Raw genomic sequence first — 23724 nt, 5'->3', positions numbered from 1 at the left:
ATTTGCTGATTTCTGTTTCCAGCTTAAACAAAAATGAAAAAGGCTTTTTGTTTTACTGTTTTTGTAGAAGAGAAAAGCAAAGTTTCATATGTTTAGGAGAAACTGCATTATCCATTATGCTGGGCACTGAAAAGGGTAAAGGAATCTGACCCGCCCAGAATTATCATCTTGTTATCCAGAGCCATGCAGTGCAGTAGTTTTTCATCTTTCTTCTTCTAATACTTTGATATTTTGACATTCTTTAAACAAAACAAAAACAAAAACAAACAAACGCATGCTTTCAAAAATATTTGTTGTTTTTTTTTCTGCTTGTTTTAATTTTATTTCTAGGCTTCTCATTCAGTCCAGCAGATCCTGGAGATGATTGATTTGCCCCGTAAATATTGCAGATATTATTTCATGAGTTTGCGTGGCTGTGAAAGGGCAAAATGTTGGTTTCGGCACGTTCCTGAACAAAGACATGAAAAGGTAAAGAGATTTATTGAAGAAAGAAGCAGATTGTAAATGTGAACACTTTTTTAAGCCAAACAACATCTCCTGTGTTCATTTATATATTGAGAGAGAGTAAATGTCAGAGACTGATGGATCAAAAGATGTTCATCTTTTGAAGTTCATTTAAAAATATGCTAGAATTGTGAACTTGCAGACTTTTTGAGTGCAGACATCAACAAAAGAGCAAGAATTAGGCCATACCAATGAGGACTGGTAGAATGGGAAGGTTCTGAGACATTTCCATGCCAAGCATCAGAGCCCCGTAAGCAAACACAAACTTTGTATAAGTTCTTAAACTCAGAAGCCATATATGATATATAACTTTCTGCAAGTTTTGTGGAGCAGGTGCATGTCTATTTAAAGATGCTGTGATCTCCTCCAATGGAGCAGAAATTCCCGTATTTGCAGGCAATATTACTTTGCTGGTGGCGAGCAAAGTAAATGTGTTTTCAAACCCCCTAACAAAAAAATTCTACTTCCAAGAACTGTGCAAGGCAAGCTCATTGTGCTGTCATGTAATAAGATTTTGGCATTAGCTGAGACTTTGGCGGTTATGTAAGTCACTTAGTAGGAAATAAAACATTAAAACAACAAAGACAAATGCCTAAACTTGTCCTCATCAGGTCATACAAGATAATTTGTTACGAGTTAGAATTTTATCATTAGTGTTTTTCACCTTAAGTAAGAAATTACAAAATAAGCATGTAAAAATAATTTGATGTGTGTTTTTAATCAAACCTGATAGAGGCAAATAATATTAAAAATATTAAATTAATAAATAAATGTACTGTGTCAGAACTTTAAAAATAAGTCCCTGTAATTTGGTGTTTTCTTGATGTTGTTTCCTTCCTTTTTATGTTTTGAAAAAAGCTGCCTTTTTTTCTGATGTTCTGCAACCTCTTTGAAAGTTTATATGACAGCTTAAAAATACTAAGATCATTTGAAAATAATTCTTTATGGTATGTTTTCCTTTTGCCTCAGTTGTGAAATGTTTTTGGCAGGCTGTAGTGAATATCAGTGATTTCCAGCTAGTTTGTGTGAATTACCATGGTTTGTAAAGCTTCTTTTTACCTATACACATTGCAAAACGATAATTTTTGTGCTAAGCTATTAAAATCCTTTCCATATGATTTTATTTATGGTGTAGCACCCCAGCACAAGTACAGTTCTGCCCACCTAACGTAGCCTAACTTTGGTGGTAGTCTGGAAGCATATTTTCATTTTGTTTTGTTTTTGCTTTTTTTTTTTTTTTTTTTTTTGAACATTGTAAAATGATAATAGGCTGTACACCTCATGGTGGCACCAAAGTACATAAATGGAAGACAGGTACAGCAGCAACAAAGAAGTCATCTGCTCAGTTTTAGGGCAAAAATAAATCTCTTCAGGAACTGTTAAGCAGACCAGCAGTCCACTTGTTCAGTATTAAGTTTCCAATGATGATTGTTAGCAGAATTTTTGAAGAGAATTATCTTTCCCCATAATGGAGCTTCCTTCATTTTCATCAGGTAATGTGTTGATGCCTGATGGCCTAACCCACTGCGATTTAATACTCTTCACAGTTGTGATTAGTCACACAGCAAAGCAGTGATCTAATTCATGAAAACATTGTTTGTTTTGAAAATCAGCATAGTCTTGTGCTCAGCACCTTCTGCAAGTTACCAGTTTTATTTATTTAAAGAAAGTTGACTGTAGTTTCACACAGTGAAATCTCTTTTATATTAGGCAAAGTAAACAAGACTATTAAGACTGTTTTAATACTCCCCAGAGATAAGGTCATGGTTTTAACTAGGTTTAGACATCAGTTAGCCTTCCAAGAATAGCTGTCTATCAGAGAGTTTACAGCTTGGCTCATCCTGTCCATTCAGCAGTTACAGGAAATAAGGCTGAAAAATCCCAATCACTTAATATTTAAAAGGTCATACAAAACTAAATAATTTATTGATTCAGATGTCTGATAAATCTAAAGGGTTTTGGAGCATCGTTCGGCACTGAATGATGATATTCTTTTGCTGAGGTTTTCATACGTCTCTCTGGACCATCAGTGTCTCTGCAGCTCTAACAGCATCAGGAGTTGCAGGCATTTTCAGAAAGCTAAATGGGGTTGCTGTCTTCAAAATAAAAAAATAAAAGGTTCTGTGTTTGTCCAAGAGCATCTCACTCCAATTTAAAATTTTGTTAGTAAAAAGGAATGCTTTTGACGTTTAAATTAAAATGGCAAAAATAGTTAGTCAATAGTGCTGGTTTGGTGTGATTGGAGTGGCAGTATTGTCATCAGTTAGGGGTGGTTTTTATGCAGAAATGCAAAACCAGTTGATTAAAATAATGACTTATTAGTATGTGGAAGTATCTCCTCTTGTATCAGGTGTCTTGTTCTGCAGATGTATTCTTTGCTACCACTTACTGAAAGAAAAAAAACTGTTATTTGGGGGAAAAAAGGTGCCCAGCATCCTTCTTTTTGACTTATTTGACTATATGTAAGTAGCTTGAACTTCCTTCTTAAATTTTATTCCCTTTGGTTGCAAAAAAAGGGATTAAGCATTTGCCTCCAAGGACAACAGATGCATGTCACATCCTGATGAGATACCTTAATTTGAACGTTGAGATTTTTTGCTGTATGTATCTTCTAGTCCCCTGTGCTGACTGAGGATTTGTGTCACCAAGATACAGAGGACAACAGATAATTTTGTGGTGGTCAGCTTCAGCCACATGTAGTATGAAATGTGCATCTTACAGGTGCTAGTATCCTGTGAGAAAAGAACCTCTTGTAAAAACGATCCTGGTTTTGATCTCACTGCATAAAGGGCTGCAGCATGAAGTTTTCCCTCTTAATAAACATCAGAGCGCACACGGAGAGATGCTGAAAGATTTCATGAATTTTGGTGATTGTTCTTGTAATTTAAGCACCTCTGTGTTACTATAGTAAAACTGTTTGACTGGGCAGCCAGCTGCTTTTAGAATATAAGTGGCCATTTTGTTACATTTCTTATTAAATTGTCATACCAAGTGATTTCTGGAATCAGCTGGTGGGTGACAGAACAGTGTGATCTGTGCTGCTTTTTTTTAGTGTGTTTTTGTCTCTTCCTAGTTTCATGCACCTTCATTTGAAATCTATTACGATTAACTCAAAGGTTAGAGATTCTCACAGTTTACGTGGTTTATAGATTCAGTTTTAACTTTAAATTTAAACAATTAAATCAACTGAAGCCTCCTAGAAGCTGTAACTGAAGCACACAGTTCACTCCTTTTATGCATGTAGTATAACACGTCCCATGATTAAATCCTACTACAACTGGATTTTCCAAGCAATTTCACTAATAGTTGGAACAGTCAGAGCTCCAGATGCAATCTTGGCTTTTTTTGGCAGTCAGTCCAAAGGAGGAGGAAAACAGATTCCTAAAGAAAGCAAACTAATTTACATACTGTAAGCATGTGCTAAAGTTTGTTTTGGAAATGCCCTCAGCCACCTGGGATTTTGGATTTGGATTAAAAGAGTTAACCCCTTGCAAGAGTGACAGCACACACATAGCAAAGATCAAACATTCGACGTGATTTTCCACAAGGGGTGGCTTAGGCCACAGTTCAACAACAGTGTGATGCTGTTTGGAAATAAAAATAATAACCTTTATAGTCGGTGTATTTAAATGTACAATTTTAGTGTTGTTTGCCTTGGGGATCTGAAAAGGTTAATAGTCTTTAAAGAAAGATGTCTTGGCCACAAGCCAGTGCTTTCATGGTAATTCATTCGCTGTAACAGACTCAGTGAGTGGATCCTGTCTAATCGTGAAGTTTCGTTTAAAAATAAACCCAATTCAATTCTGCAATAACACATCTACAGTCGGGGGGGGATTGTGTCCCTTCATTGTTTGTTATTTCACAAAATAGTATTAGATGTAAGACCCATTTTAAATCGTTTTGCAGAGAGACTGTAAATTTTTCAGAAGTGACAAAGGGGATGCGAAAGGTTCTTGTTTTTGTGTTGTTCTTTTTTTTCCTAGCTTGGAATTTTAAGATTTAATCTGCATAGTTTTTACTTTTCATCTGCAGAGCTATAGCAGAATGTGTATCACAAAGCTGAGGTGAATGTATTTTTAAAGCAGCTTAAGACATTGATTGCTGAAACGTTTTTGTCTTAGTGTTAGCAACTTCAGTTCTCGATGATTTTATGACTTACTACTTGGTGCATTTGTGTAATTTTTATCATGTTTTCACTTTCACCTCTTTGCTGTTCTGTTTATTTAGTGTGCCACACTTTTACTAATTCCAAGTATTTTCAAAATCCTTTTTTCATTTGCTACAAGTGTACACACACGTGCATACAGCTGTGATTCCAGCAGCTCCTCTCCCAAACATTTCATGTATGTTATTTTCTATTTGATTTACTGTCCTTTGATGCTGCCTTTGCCTTCAGACCCAATTACCTTCTTATAGCTTATGTTGGTACGTATGGGTCAAATAGAAGCAATGTAAAGATTGTTTCCTTATACAACTCATGTTTGTGGGTAGTTTGTTTGGCATAAACTGAGGTAATGTTTTACTTTTTTTTTTCTCTTTCTCTAGATTTGCATGGCAATACTTAAGACATACATTAGTATCAACGAATCAGGTCTTCTAAAACGTGCAGGTATGATAAGTATCTTTTTATCTATATCTGATATTTAGCTTATTTAAAACAAGTAGACTTTGGAGAAAAATAGATGACTTCCAACAATGAATAAAGTTCTTATTTAGTAGGAATCCATGTGCTTTTCATATATCAGTTTCCCATTGAGGATGTGTGTTTAGATAGTCAGTTATCTCAGGAGGTTGTTAAAAATCTTACTTCCCTAGAAAATGATCTAGACTTTAGAATAGATATTGGGGTAAGAGGAAAGGTTTAACAGGACCAAGATTTTGTTAAGGCAGTTTTGAACTAAATACTGATTACTGAATACTGACTAAATACTACATATCCAAAAACTTTAGAATTAAGCTCTTTAAAGGAAGTGCTGTTACAGCATCCAAACAGCTTTAATTTAGTCCTTTCACACTGCTATATATGCAGACAATTAAAATCAACACATTTTAGAGACCAGAGTTGATATAAATCCATGGGAGCCTATGAGTTGAGTCATAAAGGGCTAAATTTTAGTCTGGACAGTCATTCTCTTTTTACCTACGTTTTTGAAAGCTTACTAGGATGTAGTACAGTACGAACAGGGGATCCTGTTGCACCCTGTGTAGTAACGTTGCCTTACTGAAATACTGAGTACTGAAATGCAGGTAACACATGTGCTACCACATCTAACCTGTTTTTTGTGCATTCTTGTGCTGCACTAAACTAGCCAAGCTTTCCTGAAACCTTCAGCTCAGCTCAATGATACGAGGTATTTCAGAACAGTCAGTCTTGGTTTAGTAATGTTAATGTTGCATTCAAACTTTCCTTTTACCTATTTTTCCCCATATCCCAGTGCCATAATATTCTGGATAATTAAGAGTTGTTACACTGCTTTTAAAATTTAAGGTAATAACCTGTCTAGAAAGCATCAATGCCCCCAAAGTGAAATTATTTTAATTGCTTTTTCAGTCCAAATATTTGTCAGGTATTACAGAGAAGTTACTCCTGGTGAAGATTTTGCTTTTCAAGTGCTGAACGATCTTCTCATTTGTTTGCTCAAGAACTGTTTGTTGCAAGAAGTGTTTCAGATACTGCGGGTAGCTGTACAGATTAATACACTGGTAGGTCACCTTGAAATATTTTGAACATTTTTGATCCATAGTTTCTCAGTTTTGGGGGGCAATACCATTTGTAGTAATAAGTTTGTTTTTACTTCGGTACTTAATTCTTGAAGAAAAAAAAATGTAAGCTCCTATTTTAAAAACTCAAACCTTTCTAGTTGAACAAAGTCATAAAACTAATTGTGCTTTTTTTGTCTAAATTATAGCCGGCTGTGGATGTTCTGCTGAAAGTTTTCGAGCACGTGGCTTCTTTGAATATAAGAAATGCTGTGCCTACATTAATCAGTACCTTTCGTAAGGTATGAGTTTGATTGTACTACTATTTAAAGGAATTTCTGAAAATAGCTTGCCTGTTTTAAAATGCAAGGTAGTTCTTAAATATTTTTTCAATGGTATTTTGTAAAAGTTAAATTGTGGCTAGCTGAATGTTTGATATGGGTTTTTGACTGAGATTCGATGTGACGTGTATTTCACTGATGCTTGCCTGTGGATATACACGATGACAATTCTTGCATGCTTACTTTTCTTCCCCCTGTTTGATATTACAGCTCATTGACGCTGGTATGTTTCTTGAGTTTGAACATTTTAATTACATTACTAAACTCCTTCAACAACTGCAAGTTTCCAGCCAGGAAATAAATGTTGTTTTGAATATAAAATCCAGGTATGCCTTTAAGAAGCTATTTCTATAATTATATCTGTCTAGTTCCTTTTTCAGGTTCTATTTCATAAATTTATGTAAAAACGTAAAAGGTGACTAGAAAGTATAAATTTAGGAGTTTGGAGGAAAATACAACCATATTGTGTCTAATTGTATTTTCAAATGCTGTCAATTTGCCATGCTTCAAAGATCAAGGATCATTACTTAAACCTTAGGTTCAGGCTGCCGTTCTGATTAGCCTTTTGAATATTGTCATAGTACAGTTTGATGGGTTGCTGTTCCCAACTATTTGGAGAAATTTGTACAAGTGCAGTCAAATTAGAAATGTAATTATTTAATGCATATTTTAGGCCAGCATAAGCAAGCAGCACTTCTGCAATAAAAATCATGTAGGCAGTAAAATTGTTAGTTATAATCTGAAGTAGTCTTCTAGTTTCATTTACTGTGCATCTTAAACATATGTGCCTCCACAAGACAAGTGTCAAGGAGGGTGATTTTTTTTTAGTACCACTAGTTTATGCTGGACAAAATGTGAAATCAGAGCCCAAACCTCTTCCAAAACTGTTGATGTTCCCCATCTCTTGCCCGAGTTTTTTTTGTTTAAATTTTCTGCATCATATATGCACGCACAAGTTGAGAAACTAAATTTGTGGTTCATAAAGGAAGATAGGATTCTTAAAGGAAACCAAACATGCACCAGGCATCTACTTTGTAAAACCAAGCCATCACTGTTTCAAGGAAAAGCACTCCAGAAATTGTTTGCTGCTTTTCATACTTTTCCCATACAATACCTTTCAACTATGGATTTGAGTGTTTTATACGTGCAGTTTACCACCTGTGTTAGAGATGATTTCACTTTTCAGATCAGGAATCACGTTCCACAAAGGAATGACCCTTTCCAAGTTGCCTCAGTATGTATTGTGTTTACAGCACAAACTGAGAAAGAGTTTGTATCTGGGAAGTCTGAGCAGCTTTACCGCTTCAACTACATGTGCTAGCTCGTTCATGTGTAGGTGAAGTGTATCTACGTGATAGCATCACACTGGGTAGGTGGATTCACTATTCCAGTGGCAGCATCAGAACAAACCATTACATTCTGAGGTATTTGAAGCTGAATTACACTTTGATTCATGTAATTAACTTTTTTTTTTTTTTTTTAACCTTTTTGTCAGACACATGTACAGTGAGGTCTGCATTTACTTAATGTATTGTAAGTCTTATTCCTGCCTGTTCAGTTACATTTATACCAAGAGAAGGGAATATTACCTGTTGAAAATACTGCTTTTCAGTTATTTGCATAACGTATGTACTGACTCCCTTTGGCATGATCATGAATGTCTGTTTTCAGTGTCCATTTTGCATATTATATGTAGTAAATCAAATAAAAAATTACATCAGTTTTCGATCAGTTTTGTTGATCACCTGCTAGTTCATAGCTTAGTTCAATAGGGTGTGTTAAAATTAAGTTTTAATATTTTTTTCCCCCGAAGATATCAGGAAAGACATTTTAAAAGCAGCTGGCTCTTTGACTTCAATTTGATAATGGCTGAAATTCAGGTACAGTGTGCATTTTTCAAGCCTTTTGGAATGTGTAAACCACGACTTTTTTAAACCTACATAAAATAGCAATTTTTACATCATTTTAAATTAATGTGATGATAATACATTTCTATGTAAAACAGTTTTGGGGAAAGATGAACATGCGGGGAAAAACTGCCTGGCTTTTCTGTGATGTCTGTACTTGTTTTAATTTACATACTTGTAGCTTTTATCCTAGTTTTGCATCTACTTCAAAAATCTTAGAATTGTCAGCATTTTTTGTTGTGCTTTTAATTGGTAATGATGTATCATTCCTCACCAAAAATTACTTAATACTTCAGCAGAATCAATACCTTATATAAAAAGGCATAATTGTGAAATGCAGGTTATTTTGAAGAATAAGAAAATACTACAGCATAACTTCTTTAATAGGCTACTGCATTTTTCACCCTGAGGGACAAATTACTTTTTATGAACAACTATAGTATAGTTTACATATTATTAGACTCATTGCACAGATCCTGAAACCTAAATTTAAGAAGGCAAGAACCTGGACTGTGACCAGGACTGGTCACAATTTTGTCCAGTCAGTTCCTGAAAACCTCTGTAATTCCTTGTTGGCATTTGTGTGTCACATACCTCATCTCGATTGGCGTACCTGCAGACCCTGCAGCACAGCCCTATGCTGTTATCAGTAGAATCCTGACGCACGTGGTTTAAATTTAACTATTCTACGTGCATGTGCATATGCAGCCTGTGCTAGATTACAGTACAGAAATGTAGCCTGAGCTCTAAACCTCTCAGAAAAGTTGCACCAGAGTACTGAATGTCTCATGAGGAGACATTGATTAGTCCTAGCCTGCAGTGATAGGAGGGTTCAAGTTAACTTAATCCTTGATGAAAGAAAACAGGTTTGGTGATGCTAACAAATTTTTTATGATATATATTATAAAAATATGTAATATGTTATAAAAATAAAAGTGTTGAGAGAGAAGAATATAAAACATTGAGGTTTAATTGTCATGTCATTAGAAATGTCTGTATTTGGTTATAATCTCTGCAGATTAACTTCTCTAGACTCTCAGATCTGTTCCTTTAAGAAATGGGTGATACTCTGTTAAAGTAAAATGTCATAAATCAGAATACATTCAGTAATGTCACACGACACAGGGTATATATTAGCTGCATTGTTTTCTGCTTTAAGTCTGTCTCAGGATTATCTCTAGAATTTCAGTATATTTTCTGTGGTGTTCTGGAAGCAAGCTTGCTTATATTTGTCACTCGTCTTCTTCATAGCATTGCAAGGAAAAAAACGATTGGAGTAAGATGGGAACTTTGTATGTTAACGCAAGAACTGGATGTGAACATTTTGATGATCTTCAGAAATTGTCTTTATGTATTACTGAAATACTAACAAGAGATTCTGAGAAAGACAGACCAGGAGTTCCTTTTTGCGATTTTGCTGATGCAGGTAAAATTAAGATGGAGAAACTGCTTTATTGCTCATCCTATTCTTGGTAGGGTTTTTATGAGGTCAAAAATAAAATCGTGTACTGACTGTTTTCTTCACATCAGTTACTTTTATCTAATACAGCATTCAGAATTTCTTTAGGCACAAATACAGTCAGATTAAATTATCAACAGATATCATTTTCTGGTAGAAGTGAAACCTGTGGTGCTTACACTGAAAGAGCTACTTGCTCTGAAAAAAGCACACTTGAGCTCTGTCAGATTATGAAGAGAAACCAAAACTCTTGGTCTTTAAGGAAGAATGTCCTGTTCTCAGGACAAAGGCGAGCATGTTTAATTATTGTCTGAAGTGCAACACTCTTCATAGCATAAATAAACTTCAGAGCTATAAATACGGCTGCATGTACTTGTACATTCAAAAACATATTGGACAGGGTTACATCAGGTATGTATCATTTGGTTGGTTAGCTTGGTTTCTTTGGTTTTTAGCAATTTGGACTTTCAGAATTTCTCAGTCTCCTGAAGAACCAAGAATTTTTGCAAGGGCAGGGTCCTCAAAACACCTAGTTCTTTAATATTTCTGGCAGGTTTTCTTTCTACTTTCCTCTCTATGCCTCTTCATTTACTTATCTGCATCCTTCCTCCTAATAAGATTGTAGAAGACGGAGGCTCAGTGAAGTAAGTGTCAGTGGGATATTACAGCTTTGTATTAGGGATGACTCAGATCTTTTTCAACCTGTATTAACTACTAAAACCTGATGAATATTTATTTCAGTTACGTGACACGACCTTTCTGATTACAGACTTTCAGAGTATAAAACAGCTTCCATTTATGACACGGACAAAAGGCTTTGATGGGGCTTGAAACTTGGTCTGTCTTCTGTAGAGCAGTGGTCTCCAAACTGATAGACACCCTATCAGTAACAAATTTGTGAACACTTACCCCCAATTTATGTGTATTTATTTATAAATTATATACATGCAGTACTGCACTGTATGTTTTATTATGTGCATTATAAAACATACATCAAAACAGAAATTTAAAAAAGGATGAAATAAACACTATTTTAAATTTTTTATTTAATTTATCAATGGCACAAAAAATACTTTCCCGCACCTGTGTGGGAAGAATTGTTTGTGTACCATCCCACACTGGAAACCATTGTCCTATAGTACCAACAATGCTTCCAAAGTAGTTAAATAATATGGCGTGAAAAAAATTGCAATTACCCAGTTCTATAGTGCCAGATTGAGAGCTTACTTTACAAGTAATGATGTTGCTAAGTTATGGTGTTACTAAGTTATGCCATGACTTGTCCAAGCATCTTATGGATAAACTAGAGAAAATAATGTCTGAATAAACTACTGTTATTGTCAGACTTAGGAAATAATTCCATTTAATGCCAAGTATTTCGGAAAATGTATTTAATATTTCACAATGACTGTCATTTTTCAAGTGTAAGTTCTGTGATCTGTGATCAAGTTCTTTGAAACAGCATTTACATGTGAAAAGAAAAATAATACACATTTTTTCTTTCTAGTAATAACAAACCCGACATGTAATGAAGCAGACAGGGTTTTCATTGGAAGGACTGGGATTAGCATGATGAATTCTTATCGCAAAGTGCTACAGTGGAGAAAGGTACGCTGCGCTATAGTAACCTGTTTGGAAGAAAAAGAATTTGTCTTTACCTTACTTGGTGCCAAACTGTTTCTCTAGTTGAGTATGTGGATGTGCCACCTGCCTCCCCACAATCTTCTTAATGCTTCTTAATTGTCCAGCTGGATCAAAGCGTTTCATTGTGCCTTTCTGGGCAGTAGTCTTCTGAGCCTTGCATGTGTGGGGATTTCTTCTTGCTTGCTTTGTTGGTTAGAGTGGAGGGAGTTGCTTGTGAGAATGAATACACTTTTTATTTTTCATACATTATGTAATTACAGCTTTTAAATGAGCAAAATATACACAGACTGTAGAAGTTGTTTTCCTTGTAGTGATAGATGTACAAGGTATTTGTACTGCTTGGTAGAAGAATGCAGCATGGTTCAAGACAAAAGCACGTAAATGAGCATGTTTCTGTCTGGTCAAGTCTGTCATAACTTTGTCTTGCAACCTAGAAACTTGATTGTTCAGGGTCCGCTTTGCCTTTTCTGAGCTAGGGATGAATCAGGGCTAAGAGACCGGGCTTCCTGAGGTTCTGGACCAAGCTGGTGATGGTTTCCCACAAATGCCATTTTCTTCCATTTGGTAATACTGCTGTATTCCAAGACCACCCAACTCAATAAATATTTCCTGCACTGATTCTTCTGAGCCTGACCTGAGATAGAACGGCTAAGGTCGAGAAGACAGAAGAGAGGCATAGCAGGGCTCCTCCTGCTGCACTTCGTAGTGCTCATTCCCCAGAACGCAACTGAAAGTGCTTTTCTTCTGTTGACTCTCGGGTTCTTTTTCATTTCACACATCTTGCCAGATTTGGATTTATGAGTTGCATGAATCTCTCAAAGAGTTGGACCTCACCAAGAAATACCCTTTACAGTCCTTTCCTGCTGTCCAATATTACAATGAGCCAGTGTTCAGACTAGACCTTTCACCAGATGTTTTCCACTCCTTAGGACTCATTCACTAATTGACCATAAGTTCACTGCAGCAAGCTCTGCTCTGATGTTAAATTCTTCCTTTTCATCATGGAAGGGAGAATTTGAAGCACCAGTGCTTCTGGGATGTATTTTGGTCAGTGATTGTATTCTGAACTCGCCTTTCTGTCATTAGGGCTGATCCTTACAAGTAATAATTACTCTGTACTGGGACACTTCTCATCCTATACGTGATTTCAAGGATGTATTTTCATGAACAAAAGCAAACTCTGCCTGTCCCCTTTTGTCTTTTTATTCTTGGGGATCCCTTTCTAGTTTGCATTAAGGAGATAAAATGTCTTTTGAACTACTGCCTATAGGGCATGACCATGAAGGATTCTATTACATGAAACTCATGCGCTGCTGTCTGTTTCCAGGGCCACCCCAAGTCCCAGGGGATTGCTGATAAAGGTTCTTGGTTTAGACACTGTACCCCCATTTTGATGAATCAGAAGTTTTGCAGCATCAGTTTGTTGAGAAGAAGGATCTCTAACAGGTCCTGATCAAGTGTGACACTGTTTTGAGAGTAAAGGGAAGAAAGAATTCTTTGCAGTAGCAGATTTTTAATACTGCACTAGAATTTTTAAAGTGTTTTTGTTCCACAGAACTCACTTGTAGAATCATTGGGAGATTCCTGGATTCTGTTGAGGTGGTCTAAATTCTTGCCATTGAGAAGTGTTCAGTGCTCTTGTTTCTCATTTAAGAGCTTAGTTTGGTTTGTTTTCTGGCTGTTGTCTTCAGCAGAGGCAGCATATATTCAGTGTTTGCAGGGAAATACCTTCATAGTGAGCTATTTTCCAAGATCTCCTGTGAGGGAAATCTTGATACTTGGTTCCGCGATCTCATATTCCCAGGAAGTTCATCTTCATTTCCTGACATCAGAGGCACAAGGTGCCAAAAGCACGAGTATTGTTTCTCTTGTATGATAGAGGTTACTAAGAGCAGGCAGTTCTTATGTTACTACTTTTTTTTTTTAATATGTGTAGAGCAAAAGATCATCACTCCTTTGACAGGGTGTCAAATCCCTCTCTCAATAGACTGCTCTCCGAGATCCTCAAATAGCCTCACAGACAACCTGTGATGACCATACTGGAGTGTGAATGAGGTGGTGCTCTGAGTGATTCTTATCAGAACTGACAACCTCCAAATGGATCTCTGCTTCAGGGATGTACTAGAACTGTCATTACTACTTCTTTCCAACCAGCTTTGCTCCATTGTAGCTATGAAATAAGTCCATAATCCTGAGATTATGGGCTATCTTCCTGATGCCCTGTCTTGCTTCTTCAAAAAAGTGGTCCAGAAAATAAGACAGGATGAAGGATGTGATCTAACCATAGATGATAACTGCAACCATTTCGTTTGTATTCTTCTACAGGTTATGTTGAGATAACCATTGCAGATTCCTGTAGGTATCTAAAAGTCTCCAATTTGGGGCATATGCCAGCTCACGGTACTTACATGCATACACACAAGGCATTTTCAGAAAGCTAGCTTCCTAATAAGTATGTTTCATTTTCTGTCAACATCTCTGTTTTTCTAAACCTCCCTTTCCCTCTAACGTGCTAAACCCTGCCTGTCTTTGCCTTGCTGGGGACATTAATTTAGTATCCCTTTTCAGCTTCATCAGCGCTTTTTTAGGTTGGTCACATCTTTATTATCTTTGAGGCTGCTACCTTTCTTTTATCTGTGACTGAGAAAGCCAGCCAAAAAGCGGAAGAAAAAGAAGCTTGACAGGAACCTTTTCTAGGAAACCAGACTAAAACTCAACTTGGTATATGATGATAAAGTTGTTGGTTGTTTTACTGTTGGTCAGATGGGCACAACTTCTTCCTTTTTTTTTTTTATCCTGCTGGGTAGAATTATCTGTTCTGTTTGGCTTATGCTGGATGAATTATTTCAGGTTAACTATTATGTCTCTACTGCAAAAAGAAAAGTCCTTATACGATATTCTTGGAATTACATAAGTTATACAGGGCTGAACAGAATCAAAAGAGTGAAAATATTAATATGCTAAAGCAAGCAAATGCAAATAAATTACAAAGCATATTAAAATACTGTCTGGGAACATATACTGTAAACATGCTAAAAAGAATAGTATGCTGGGAGCTGTTGAACAACAACTGTTTTGTTTTGTCTACAGAATCACAAAGAAAAAAAATCTGCTATTGTTTGTTAGAATTTTTACTATGCGATCCTTTTCTCGCTCCCCCCTAGTTTGGATAATGTCACTAAACTGATGTGTACAAAACTTAGTCACCAAATTAAATGTGCTGTATAATGTGTAGGTATTAATGTCATTGCGTTCTCAGACCTTCCCTGTTTCCTTTCTCACTCTTGTGCTAGGGAAGGAAGGTTTTGGATAAACTGCATGAGCTACAGATAAATTTTACAGTCTTGAAAGGACTTATGGGTGCAGAGAACTTAGCATCAAGATGCCAAATTGTTAATAATGCTGCAGAAATTTTTCTTAAAACTGGAAGTTTGGATGGAGCGACATGGGTATTGAGAGGTAAGCTTGGCTTACAAAGAACAGAGTTTTGACGTTCAAATTTGAACTGCCCCATTTGGTGAAAGCTTTCAGCTACAAGTTACAAGTTGGTCTGTAAATTAAAATAACACATAGTTGTTGGCTTTTTGGAATTCTGACCTACTGAAAGAAGAAACTCAGAAGTGTGTAAACAAGAATAGGAGGTGTTCTATAAAGTAACATGGAGGATCTAAAATGTTCTATTCATGTTTGTTTTATATTATTAAATAAATACATACATATCTGTATACAGATATAGTTAGATATGCCCCTGACAGTTCATTTTACTATTGTGATATTTAATAAAAGGGATTATTTAAAATTAAAGGGCTCTGAGAATCCATCTGAGAAGTATTAGTGATAAGGAAGAAGTTATTAAAAACTGCATTTTAGGATAAGTTTTGAAGTTTGTTTTCTGCTACAGTTTACAGCATACCCTTAAAGGCCAGAAGTCACAACATCCAGCAGTTTTAGTTCATAGAAGTGACACTATGCCATTCTTTGCTGCAGAGTCAGAATGGACCACAAATACACCACAGTGGCCCTGTGATGAAGAGGACATCCTCAATCGGCATAATCTGTTATATTCACTAGTGCACAACTACATGAGGCAGAGTTTATACAGGCAGGCACTGGAAGTTCTGCAGAATTTACCAGGTTTCCAAAATAGTACTGGTAAGTAAGGAGAGGTACTGTGTTAAGAGCTAAAAACGTAACAGATTTTTCTGTACTGTTTTTTTTTCTTTGTTTTCCTTGTCACATTTCTTGAAGAAGATGGATTTATACAGGCTCATTCTTTTCCAAAGAGGGTAGTGTCAGTGAACTCTGCAGCTTTTGTCTCACAGATGTGCACTCACACACAGTTTGTCTGCCTGTCCTGTTCTCCAGTTAGTTCAGTTACACAGGCCCACAAGGAAGATCCACTAAATTTTTAAAGAGCATACACAGCCTGTACAATAGGATAGAAAACTGAGCAAGCCATCCTAGACTTTTATACATTGAATCGAGTGCTCTTTTGGGCTCAATTTATCTGACAGTTCCGATGTGTACTTCAGCTTGAGATGGGTAGTTACTTAGGCTCCAAGGAAGCCTCAGCTGACTCCTGTCTGGACGTCTCAGTCCTATTATCAGTGTGTGCTTTTAGGCATTGCCTTAGTGTGGAAGACCATCTAGAGTAGAAGCAGATCTTCAGAGACCAAAATGTTTTTTTATTGGTGCAAATTTTGAGAGATCAAGTGAGGATTTTATTTCTAGACTTAGGCAAGTGAATGTATTTTTATCTGATCCTCTTGGTTTTCAGAGCAAATCATTACTTGAACGTTAATACTTCCTCTCTCACAATGTAAATGAAATGAGTATAACTGTATGGAAGGAATTTTGATGAATAAATCATTTCAACCTTGTGCCATCTTGCTCCTAGAAGCAAAAAGCCTGATCTTGGAGCTGGTCCCCAAAATTGAGAAGCGATTCTGCAAGTAGGCTTTGATTTGATTTGAACTGAGTAGTAAACATTCTTCTTTTCATTTCAGATACTGTTGATGTTTCTCAGTATGGCTGCATTTTTAACCTGCTGATAAAAGCCTGTTTTGAGAGCAAGAACCTTGGGGTCTCATCTTCTGCAGTAGACTTCATGCTTTCAAAAAATATAGCTGTTGATTTTTTTTTACTGAGGGGATTAATCACAGGTTTGGGAAGAAGTTGTTTGTGGAGTAAAGCTAGAACCTACTACAAAAGTAAGTTGCTTTTTAAAAATCCTTCCAAGATTTTCTTTGGATATCATTAGCAGCACAGAGTTTTAGGGAGAAAAGGGTGAGAGAAATGGCTCTTCCTTGTAAGACGAGCACTTTCTTTGTCAGTGTCAGGAATTTATTTGTAACCAAAATACTTATTGGGATATAGTGACAGTTGGGAATATGAATCAGTGGCTATTACGGGGCATGAAGAAAACAGATCCATGTTCAGTATTGGTAATCTTAATTTCTTATGTTTCTGCATTTACTCACAGCTGCTTTGTCACTGGGTTGCTACCCACCACTAGAGGGAAATTTACATCACAAAATCTTGCCAATTCCTTTTTACGTGTCTGAGATTGAGATGCTGTTGGCCATTGAATTATTCCTCGTTTCAAATGCCAGCGATATTCAAAGTCCAGGGGCTACTACTCAGTCTCTTCAAATAATACTGAAAAGGTTTGTGTCAGACATGTACCTTATTTATTGTACTTATCAGTCTAAACATGTAATTAATGAGAGAGTTTATTTTCTATTGGTTAGGAAAGAGAATTGTTTAAAAACTTGTTTTTAATCCTTTTTGTACAAACTGATGATGTAACAGTAAATGTTTCTGGTTTTATTTTTTCATGTGTAGCATGTGTTCCTGGGTGATACTGGCCTCTGTTCCCTAGCTGAATGTGTACTTCTGTATTTTCAAAAACAGGATAAGTTCACTATAGAGTCTTGGGTTGTGGTTAAGCATCGGAGGAGAAAGGCACAGTCAAAATGTTAACTCCTTTCATAAAGCAAATGCAACTTTTTTGGCTGTTCTTTGGCAAGTGCTTGGAACCATTTTATTTGATTCTCTCTCTAGGGAGTATCTTGGTATTAAGTGTGATTTTTTTCCCTTCCTGTGAGACTGAGTAACTGCAAGATAAAAATTTGTTTCATTGCTTCTCCCTCTTGTCCATAAACCACCAACCACTGTCACTGGATTATGCCTGTAATTTATTTTTCAAGACCCTATTTTCTCTGGGAGTGTTTGGCTCAGAATCAAGATGTGAAACTGCATAGCAAAGCTGCATTTGTTAAGAAGGATGAATGAGGGCATCTCAAACTTGAGTGCTGTGTCTTCTTTCAGCTCTACCCATCCTGAGAAATACATTTCTTAATTTTGTGGGCTTTTTTGGATAAATTAGATGGTGGTTGTTTTTTTTGTTGTTGTTGTGTGTTTTTTTTTTACCCTGTCTTTTTTGAAAATCTTACCTTTAAAGACACACAATTTGTTTTCTTTAAGTTTTTGTGCTATCTTTTAAGGGAATGTTAAATTTATCTTTGGAACAGTGGTTACTTCAGGTCAAAATAATCATGTCCTGTAAAATAAGAAACATATATGTTACATGCAGCAGAAAAGACAAATCGCACTCAGTTTTTTAAGTATGATCAGATTATTAGGAAAACAGTGCTGGCCAGAACAACAGTATCATTTAGAGAATTTTTGTCACCAGAAGAATTTTTCTGATTATGCTTGGGATATATTCTTCAGCTAATTTGACACCCAAGGAAATTAAACTTCATAGAGGGATTTATTTTTTATGAATATTTGTTGATGTAGAGGTTGCAGCCTATACTAGATGACAGTTTTGCTAGTATGCTGTCATACCTCTGCTTGTCTGCTTAAAGAGTAAATTCTGCTCTTGCAAAAACATAGGCATGTCACTTAGGCACATCCTTATTCCAAAAGTGATTACATGCCAAGCATGAGTAATCCTTTTGGATTCAAGCATGTTATATAAATTCTTGGAATATCCAATTCATAAAATGGTTTACATTCCTTTACTGAATTTGCCAGCCCAGACTAGAGCATTTCTTCATGAAATGTGAATATTGCAGACCTGCTTTGCACTGGCATTAAATCCTATTACGTTTCAGTACTGCAAAATATGTTAAAAAGATGTCTAACTTATTAAATTCTAACTTATTAAATTTAACTTCTTAAATTCTAAAGTCTAACTTATTAAATTCTTCAAAATAATCAGCTAAAATTTGTCTAGAAGTTAACATCTATCATAAGTGAATGCAAGGCATTAGTTTAATGTTTTTGTGATCTTGTTGCCAGTATAAACCATGAGGCAAATGGCAGAGGGAGGGCCTGCACGTTGCATAATTTTGTATTTGTGAAAATTCACTTACAGATGTGAAGACCAGACAGTTCAGAATAACAGTGACTATCAAGCAGGAATGGAGAGACTTAGCCTGGCTGCTCATGTGTCTGATCCAAAGCTTTTTCTTAAGCGTACGACAGTGAATGTTAATATGGAAGAAGTTTACAGCTTGGAGCATACATCTGCTCTAAAGTGGCTTCAGGAGAATATGAAATGGGCTGGAAAGGTCTGGCTGTTTCAGTAGTCATTAATTAATAAATAAAAATAAAGACTTTGGGGGAGGGGGTTCAGTGGTTTAAGCGATCATTGTTAAAACTAATAAAAATTACTAAAGGTATTTGCCACTGTGTTCAGCCTTACTGACTTAGAGCAGGGCTTCAAAACTCAAGTTGTATTTTTATGTACTTATTATCGATGATAATGCAGATAGTAGGACAAAAAGAGCATTTTACACACAGTAAAAAGCAGAATAAAACACCTTCAAAATCATTTCCCACATGAGACGTGCCTGACTTAGGATACCTTTCCTTCACAGAACTGAGATTCTATACAAGTCGCTCACAGCTGAAGGTTTAGCTGTGTCTAGATAACAGCTTGTATATGGCTTCCCATTTGTGTATCTGTGCATTTTCACTGAAAAGGAAAACTTTCTCTCTCCCTTGATGGTGCTCTTAGAGAGAAGTGTTTTCTGCCTTCGCATCTGATAATTGACTTTACCATTTTTAAGTTTCTGCCAACTGTACGATGAGCTGGAGGCTTGTAGCAAGCTGCTTGTAGCATTCCTATTTCTTCAGGAATTCTTCCATCTGATACCACTGCTCATCCAGTCTGTCTTGGAATTGCTACTGGAGGAAGAAAGATTCAAGTCTGATGACCTCAGAGATCACTGTCCCACCTGTACAGAAAAATACAGGGATAGAAGCTCTTACGTTTTTGCAGCTTATCATTCTTCTGTCGGGATCTCACCTGCTTTCCTCATAAAAACTAGCAGCTTCAGTAGTAACGATCAGATGGCATTTCTTTAAAATCCGTGTCCTTGATATACAATTGGCACTAGTTCTGACAGAGTTTGGGTTCTACCACTCGGTGTTCTCTGAGATGGCTCTCCCATTTGCAAGGCTACCCACTTAGGCAAATCCAGTAGCGTTCTGCTGCTTTGTTCCCTAGTAGCTGAGTGCTGGATATGATGGATATGAGGTTTCAGATGAGAAATCTGAACTGACGTTCTGCCAGCCACTCCAGCATTACAGGCAAGAGCAATTTTGGAGACTTCAACAAATTAAAACTGGCAATGTAGTCAACAGTAAGAAACTAAGTCATTTTTGCTAATTACGTCTTGTAAGAGCCTTTGTAGCTTAATCTTCCTTGGAATTAGTCGGAAGCTATCTGAACTTCAGCTAAATCCCACATTTCTGTAAGCAGTACCAGATGTGGCTAATACTGTGTTTGAGAGATGCAGGAGGACAAAATTCTCTTAGTAATCCTTACGGCTTCAAAGTTTGGGATGTTCTAGAGACAGCATTATTTTTCCAATATAAGTAACCTTGAATTTTTGCTTAGATCAGCCCCAGAAAAAAAAAAAAAAAAAATCCAAATGTTGATTTATTCTTCAGAGATTAGCCATCGACTTTCCAGGTTAGCTTGGAACTGTGGAAAGTTTGTGCAATGTTTTGGCTCCAGACCCTGAGTACCATCTTCAGCTGATGTGATGCAATCTCAGTCATATTTTATATTAACAGGCAAAGCAGCCTCCCCGCATCACTGCTAAGAAGTTCTGTTAAAACCGGTGGGTGCATCAGGATCCAACTGTTTCTCCCTATCACCATGATAAACCAGGAGGCAATTTAAATAGTTTTACTTTAAGTCTTATATCTTACACTTCCCTACTTTTTGGGTGTTTGAAACACTGCATAAATCTGGTCATTTTGTTGTGTATCAAAATTGCAGAAAGGTTTCTTGATCAGCGTTCTTAGTACCCTTTTGGTGACAGAAATTCCACGTGCTAAAAGGACGTAGCAAGTGAGGAAAACTTCATTGTGGAATGGAAATGCTCCTGAAAAGATGGAGAAATATTTCAAAGATTAAAGTTAAGGACAACAGAGAAGATGCATTTTTGCAGTTAGCCACCGCTGGAAAATATTTCTCTTTTTGCTTTTCCCCTTATACAAGTTCCTGTTTCTTAATAGCTGAAAGAATTTCTCTGCTAGAGATAAGCAACTCATTTGATAGCTTTTCTTTTTTTCCTCATACAGGAGACAAAAGGTATAGTTAGGTGTTTGCAGACAGAGACAGTGCTTCAAAAAAAATCACAGAATCACAGAATTGTGTAGGTTGGAAGAGACCTCAAGATCATCAAGTCCCACCTCTGACCTAACACTAACAAGTCCTCCACTAAACCATATCGCTATTAATAATAATCGTATGCTGCACTCAGTAGCTAAATCTAGACAAAGCTATTCTAATTCAGTATGCTGTTAGTTACTGATGTATGAGAAATGCCCTTGCTCTTTATGGAAATCTTAAATTTTCGCTGATTACAAGGTATGCTCTTGGAAAGATGACTTTTATTAGGTATGGACAGTTTCTTGTAACTAAAACAGAATAATGTAGTTTGGAAGACTTGCAACGATTTTATTTGAAAGTGTTGATAGTTTTGAGAGTTTTTAACCCACCTCTTGGATGGAGGTGAGAAGCTGGAGATAGAAGCTTGATAGTTTTACGGTGTTTTATAACGTAGTAAAGGGAGGTATCGTTCTGGAGGAATTTTTAAGATGTTAATAAATGTTGGGTTTTATTCTTTATGTGAAATACCCAAAACACCTGTGAATCAGTCATTAAAATATTTAATTCCATTCAGATCTCTATAATTAATATTCATAGGTATGCAAAAGCATAGGCCAGTGACGCAGAGACTTTAATATCTAGTAACTACTACAAGGATCTCAAGTACGATATACTGTGTGAGGAGGTTAAGAATGTGTGAAATCAGTCCGATTATGCATTTTTTCACCATGCCATAGCACATAATGTAGCAAATGCTCATGAATAAATTGGGCTGAAGCTCCCAGCTGTGGACATGGCCAGCTTCCAGTTTTAACTGCAGGCTCGAGTGGAGGATCTGGGGGAACGGCCTGTGTGCTGCGCTCAGCTCGCTGAGGAATCCTAATGGGATGCTAGTGAGACTTCGCACATGGGGGGAGAGAGTAAAATGAAACGTCTCTGGTGTAGCAATCAAGCATTTAATTACCAAAATCTTAGTGCCATACTACTCAGCTTAGGAAAATATGGCCACATTAAGAGCGATTGCTGGTTCACGTTTTTGTCCTTTCACATTTCTCTGGATGTGTCTTGTGTCTTTGTCTCGTGGCAAATCTCAGGTCTACGTTTTTCAGTCTTAACCCTTCTGCATCTCCTCTAAAATGACCGGTATCACATCTAGTACCAAAAGCTACTAGTGATGTTGTTGGCCTCAGAGCTTCTGTGCTTTGGGGTGTAATGGGACTGGAGAAACTGATACCACTTCTTGACTTCCCTGCAGACTGAGGATGAGGAAAGAAATAAAGGAGCAAGGAGAAAAGGGCTCTGTAGCTGTTCCTAGCAACTTTATTGTGAGAAACAATTTATTTCTCCTTCTTTTTTTTTCCTCTTTCTTTTCTTGTGACTAGAGGGCTTGTGATTTTTTGTTTTTACTGATTTTGCACTGCTCATCTTGTTTTTCTTAGCTATTTTCCTTCATCTGGGGACAGTGGGACCTTCTACTGTCCCCTTATCTGCTTAACATACTCTCTCCCCACTGTTATGCCACTGTTACGCCTCCACAATCACTTTGGAATATGCAAGGTTAGTGGAATTTTCCACTGCAAAAACACAACTTGAATTCTCACAATTCTCACATTGTGATGCTTATGTTTCCTTCTGTTAGGGGTCAAGAAGTAGTCAAAATACCTACTCTTTCAGATGTTTAGATGTTTACACTTTGTTGTAAAGCAACCTTTCCATTCAGAAATGTGTGTGCCACTTTATAGAAATTATTTGAAGGTGTAGATTACCCATTTGTTTTTATGGACTTCTGGCCTTTCTGCTGAAATACATTCACACCTGAAGGCCATTCCTGCTGAGCCAGTGGGAGGAACCGTGCAGAATGACAGGTAAGCCCAACCTATAAAGGAGAATGATACCAGATAAAGTCACAGTACTACTTGCACAGACTATTGTGACAATATTCATAAACAATAAATGGTGAGAGCTTTTGGCTAAGAAGGAGGAATTTCCTTCCTGTGTTCAGAAGGGTGGGAGGAGATTGTTGTCCTGGATCTGTTAGAAAACAGGTACCCCGTGCAATGGAGCTGGTATCTGGCAGCATCACCTCCTGATTATCTCTCCCAATTTATTTTTTTCCTCACAGAGTAAAAAGAAATCCCAGGTGAAAAGAACAAATGAACAGCACACTTTTCTGTTGAATCAATTAAAATTATTTTCCCATCTGCATAATTATGCAACCAATTTGCTTACATAACGGATGGCTTCTATCAGGAGGCAAAAACATGCTGCACATTATGAAAATTATGCAAATCCCCCAAGGGTTGTGCGAGTGTTAACTTGATTTAAACCTTCACTGAACTACACGTAGTTCCTAAACCTTGTCAGCCCTCTTTTTAGCTTTTTCTGCCCAGAAATGCAAGAGTGTATGCGAATAGTGACAGTCCGTAATAGTTAATCTCTTTTTGTTCTTATACTCATCAGCCGTAGATGTTTTTGTTCTGGGGTTGAATGTCTCTGTAGCAGCATGAAGTACCTTGGAAGCGAAATAGGTGT

The 23724-nt window shown here is 36.7% G+C and overlaps 1 protein-coding gene across 1 annotated transcript in view; it reads left to right on the top strand.

The window, feature by feature from the left end:
• Nucleotides 1–19153, top strand: part of TOPAZ1 (testis and ovary specific TOPAZ 1) — a gene marked incomplete at both ends in the record, with an annotated part of 35363 nt that extends 16210 nt beyond the window's left edge. The window contains 13 exons of the mRNA XM_082755345.1: nucleotides 331–468; nucleotides 5050–5113; nucleotides 6056–6207; nucleotides 6414–6506; nucleotides 6756–6871; nucleotides 8359–8425; nucleotides 9704–9878; nucleotides 11419–11519; nucleotides 14849–15014; nucleotides 15543–15707; nucleotides 16562–16765; nucleotides 17038–17221; nucleotides 18940–19153. Of these exons, the coding sequence (XP_082611471.1) occupies nucleotides 331–468; nucleotides 5050–5113; nucleotides 6056–6207; nucleotides 6414–6506; nucleotides 6756–6871; nucleotides 8359–8425; nucleotides 9704–9878; nucleotides 11419–11519; nucleotides 14849–15014; nucleotides 15543–15707; nucleotides 16562–16765; nucleotides 17038–17221; nucleotides 18940–19153 (1839 nt within the window). The remainder of the gene's footprint in view (nucleotides 1–330; nucleotides 469–5049; nucleotides 5114–6055; nucleotides 6208–6413; nucleotides 6507–6755; nucleotides 6872–8358; nucleotides 8426–9703; nucleotides 9879–11418; nucleotides 11520–14848; nucleotides 15015–15542; nucleotides 15708–16561; nucleotides 16766–17037; nucleotides 17222–18939) is intronic.
• Nucleotides 19154–23724: the final 4571 nt, after the last annotated feature.

Source organism: Aythya marila, assembly GCF_965140915.1.
Source record: "Aythya marila genome assembly, chromosome: 2".
Taxonomy (NCBI): domain Eukaryota; kingdom Metazoa; phylum Chordata; class Aves; order Anseriformes; family Anatidae; genus Aythya; species Aythya marila.
This window is presented reverse-complemented; position numbering and strand designations above follow the sequence as displayed.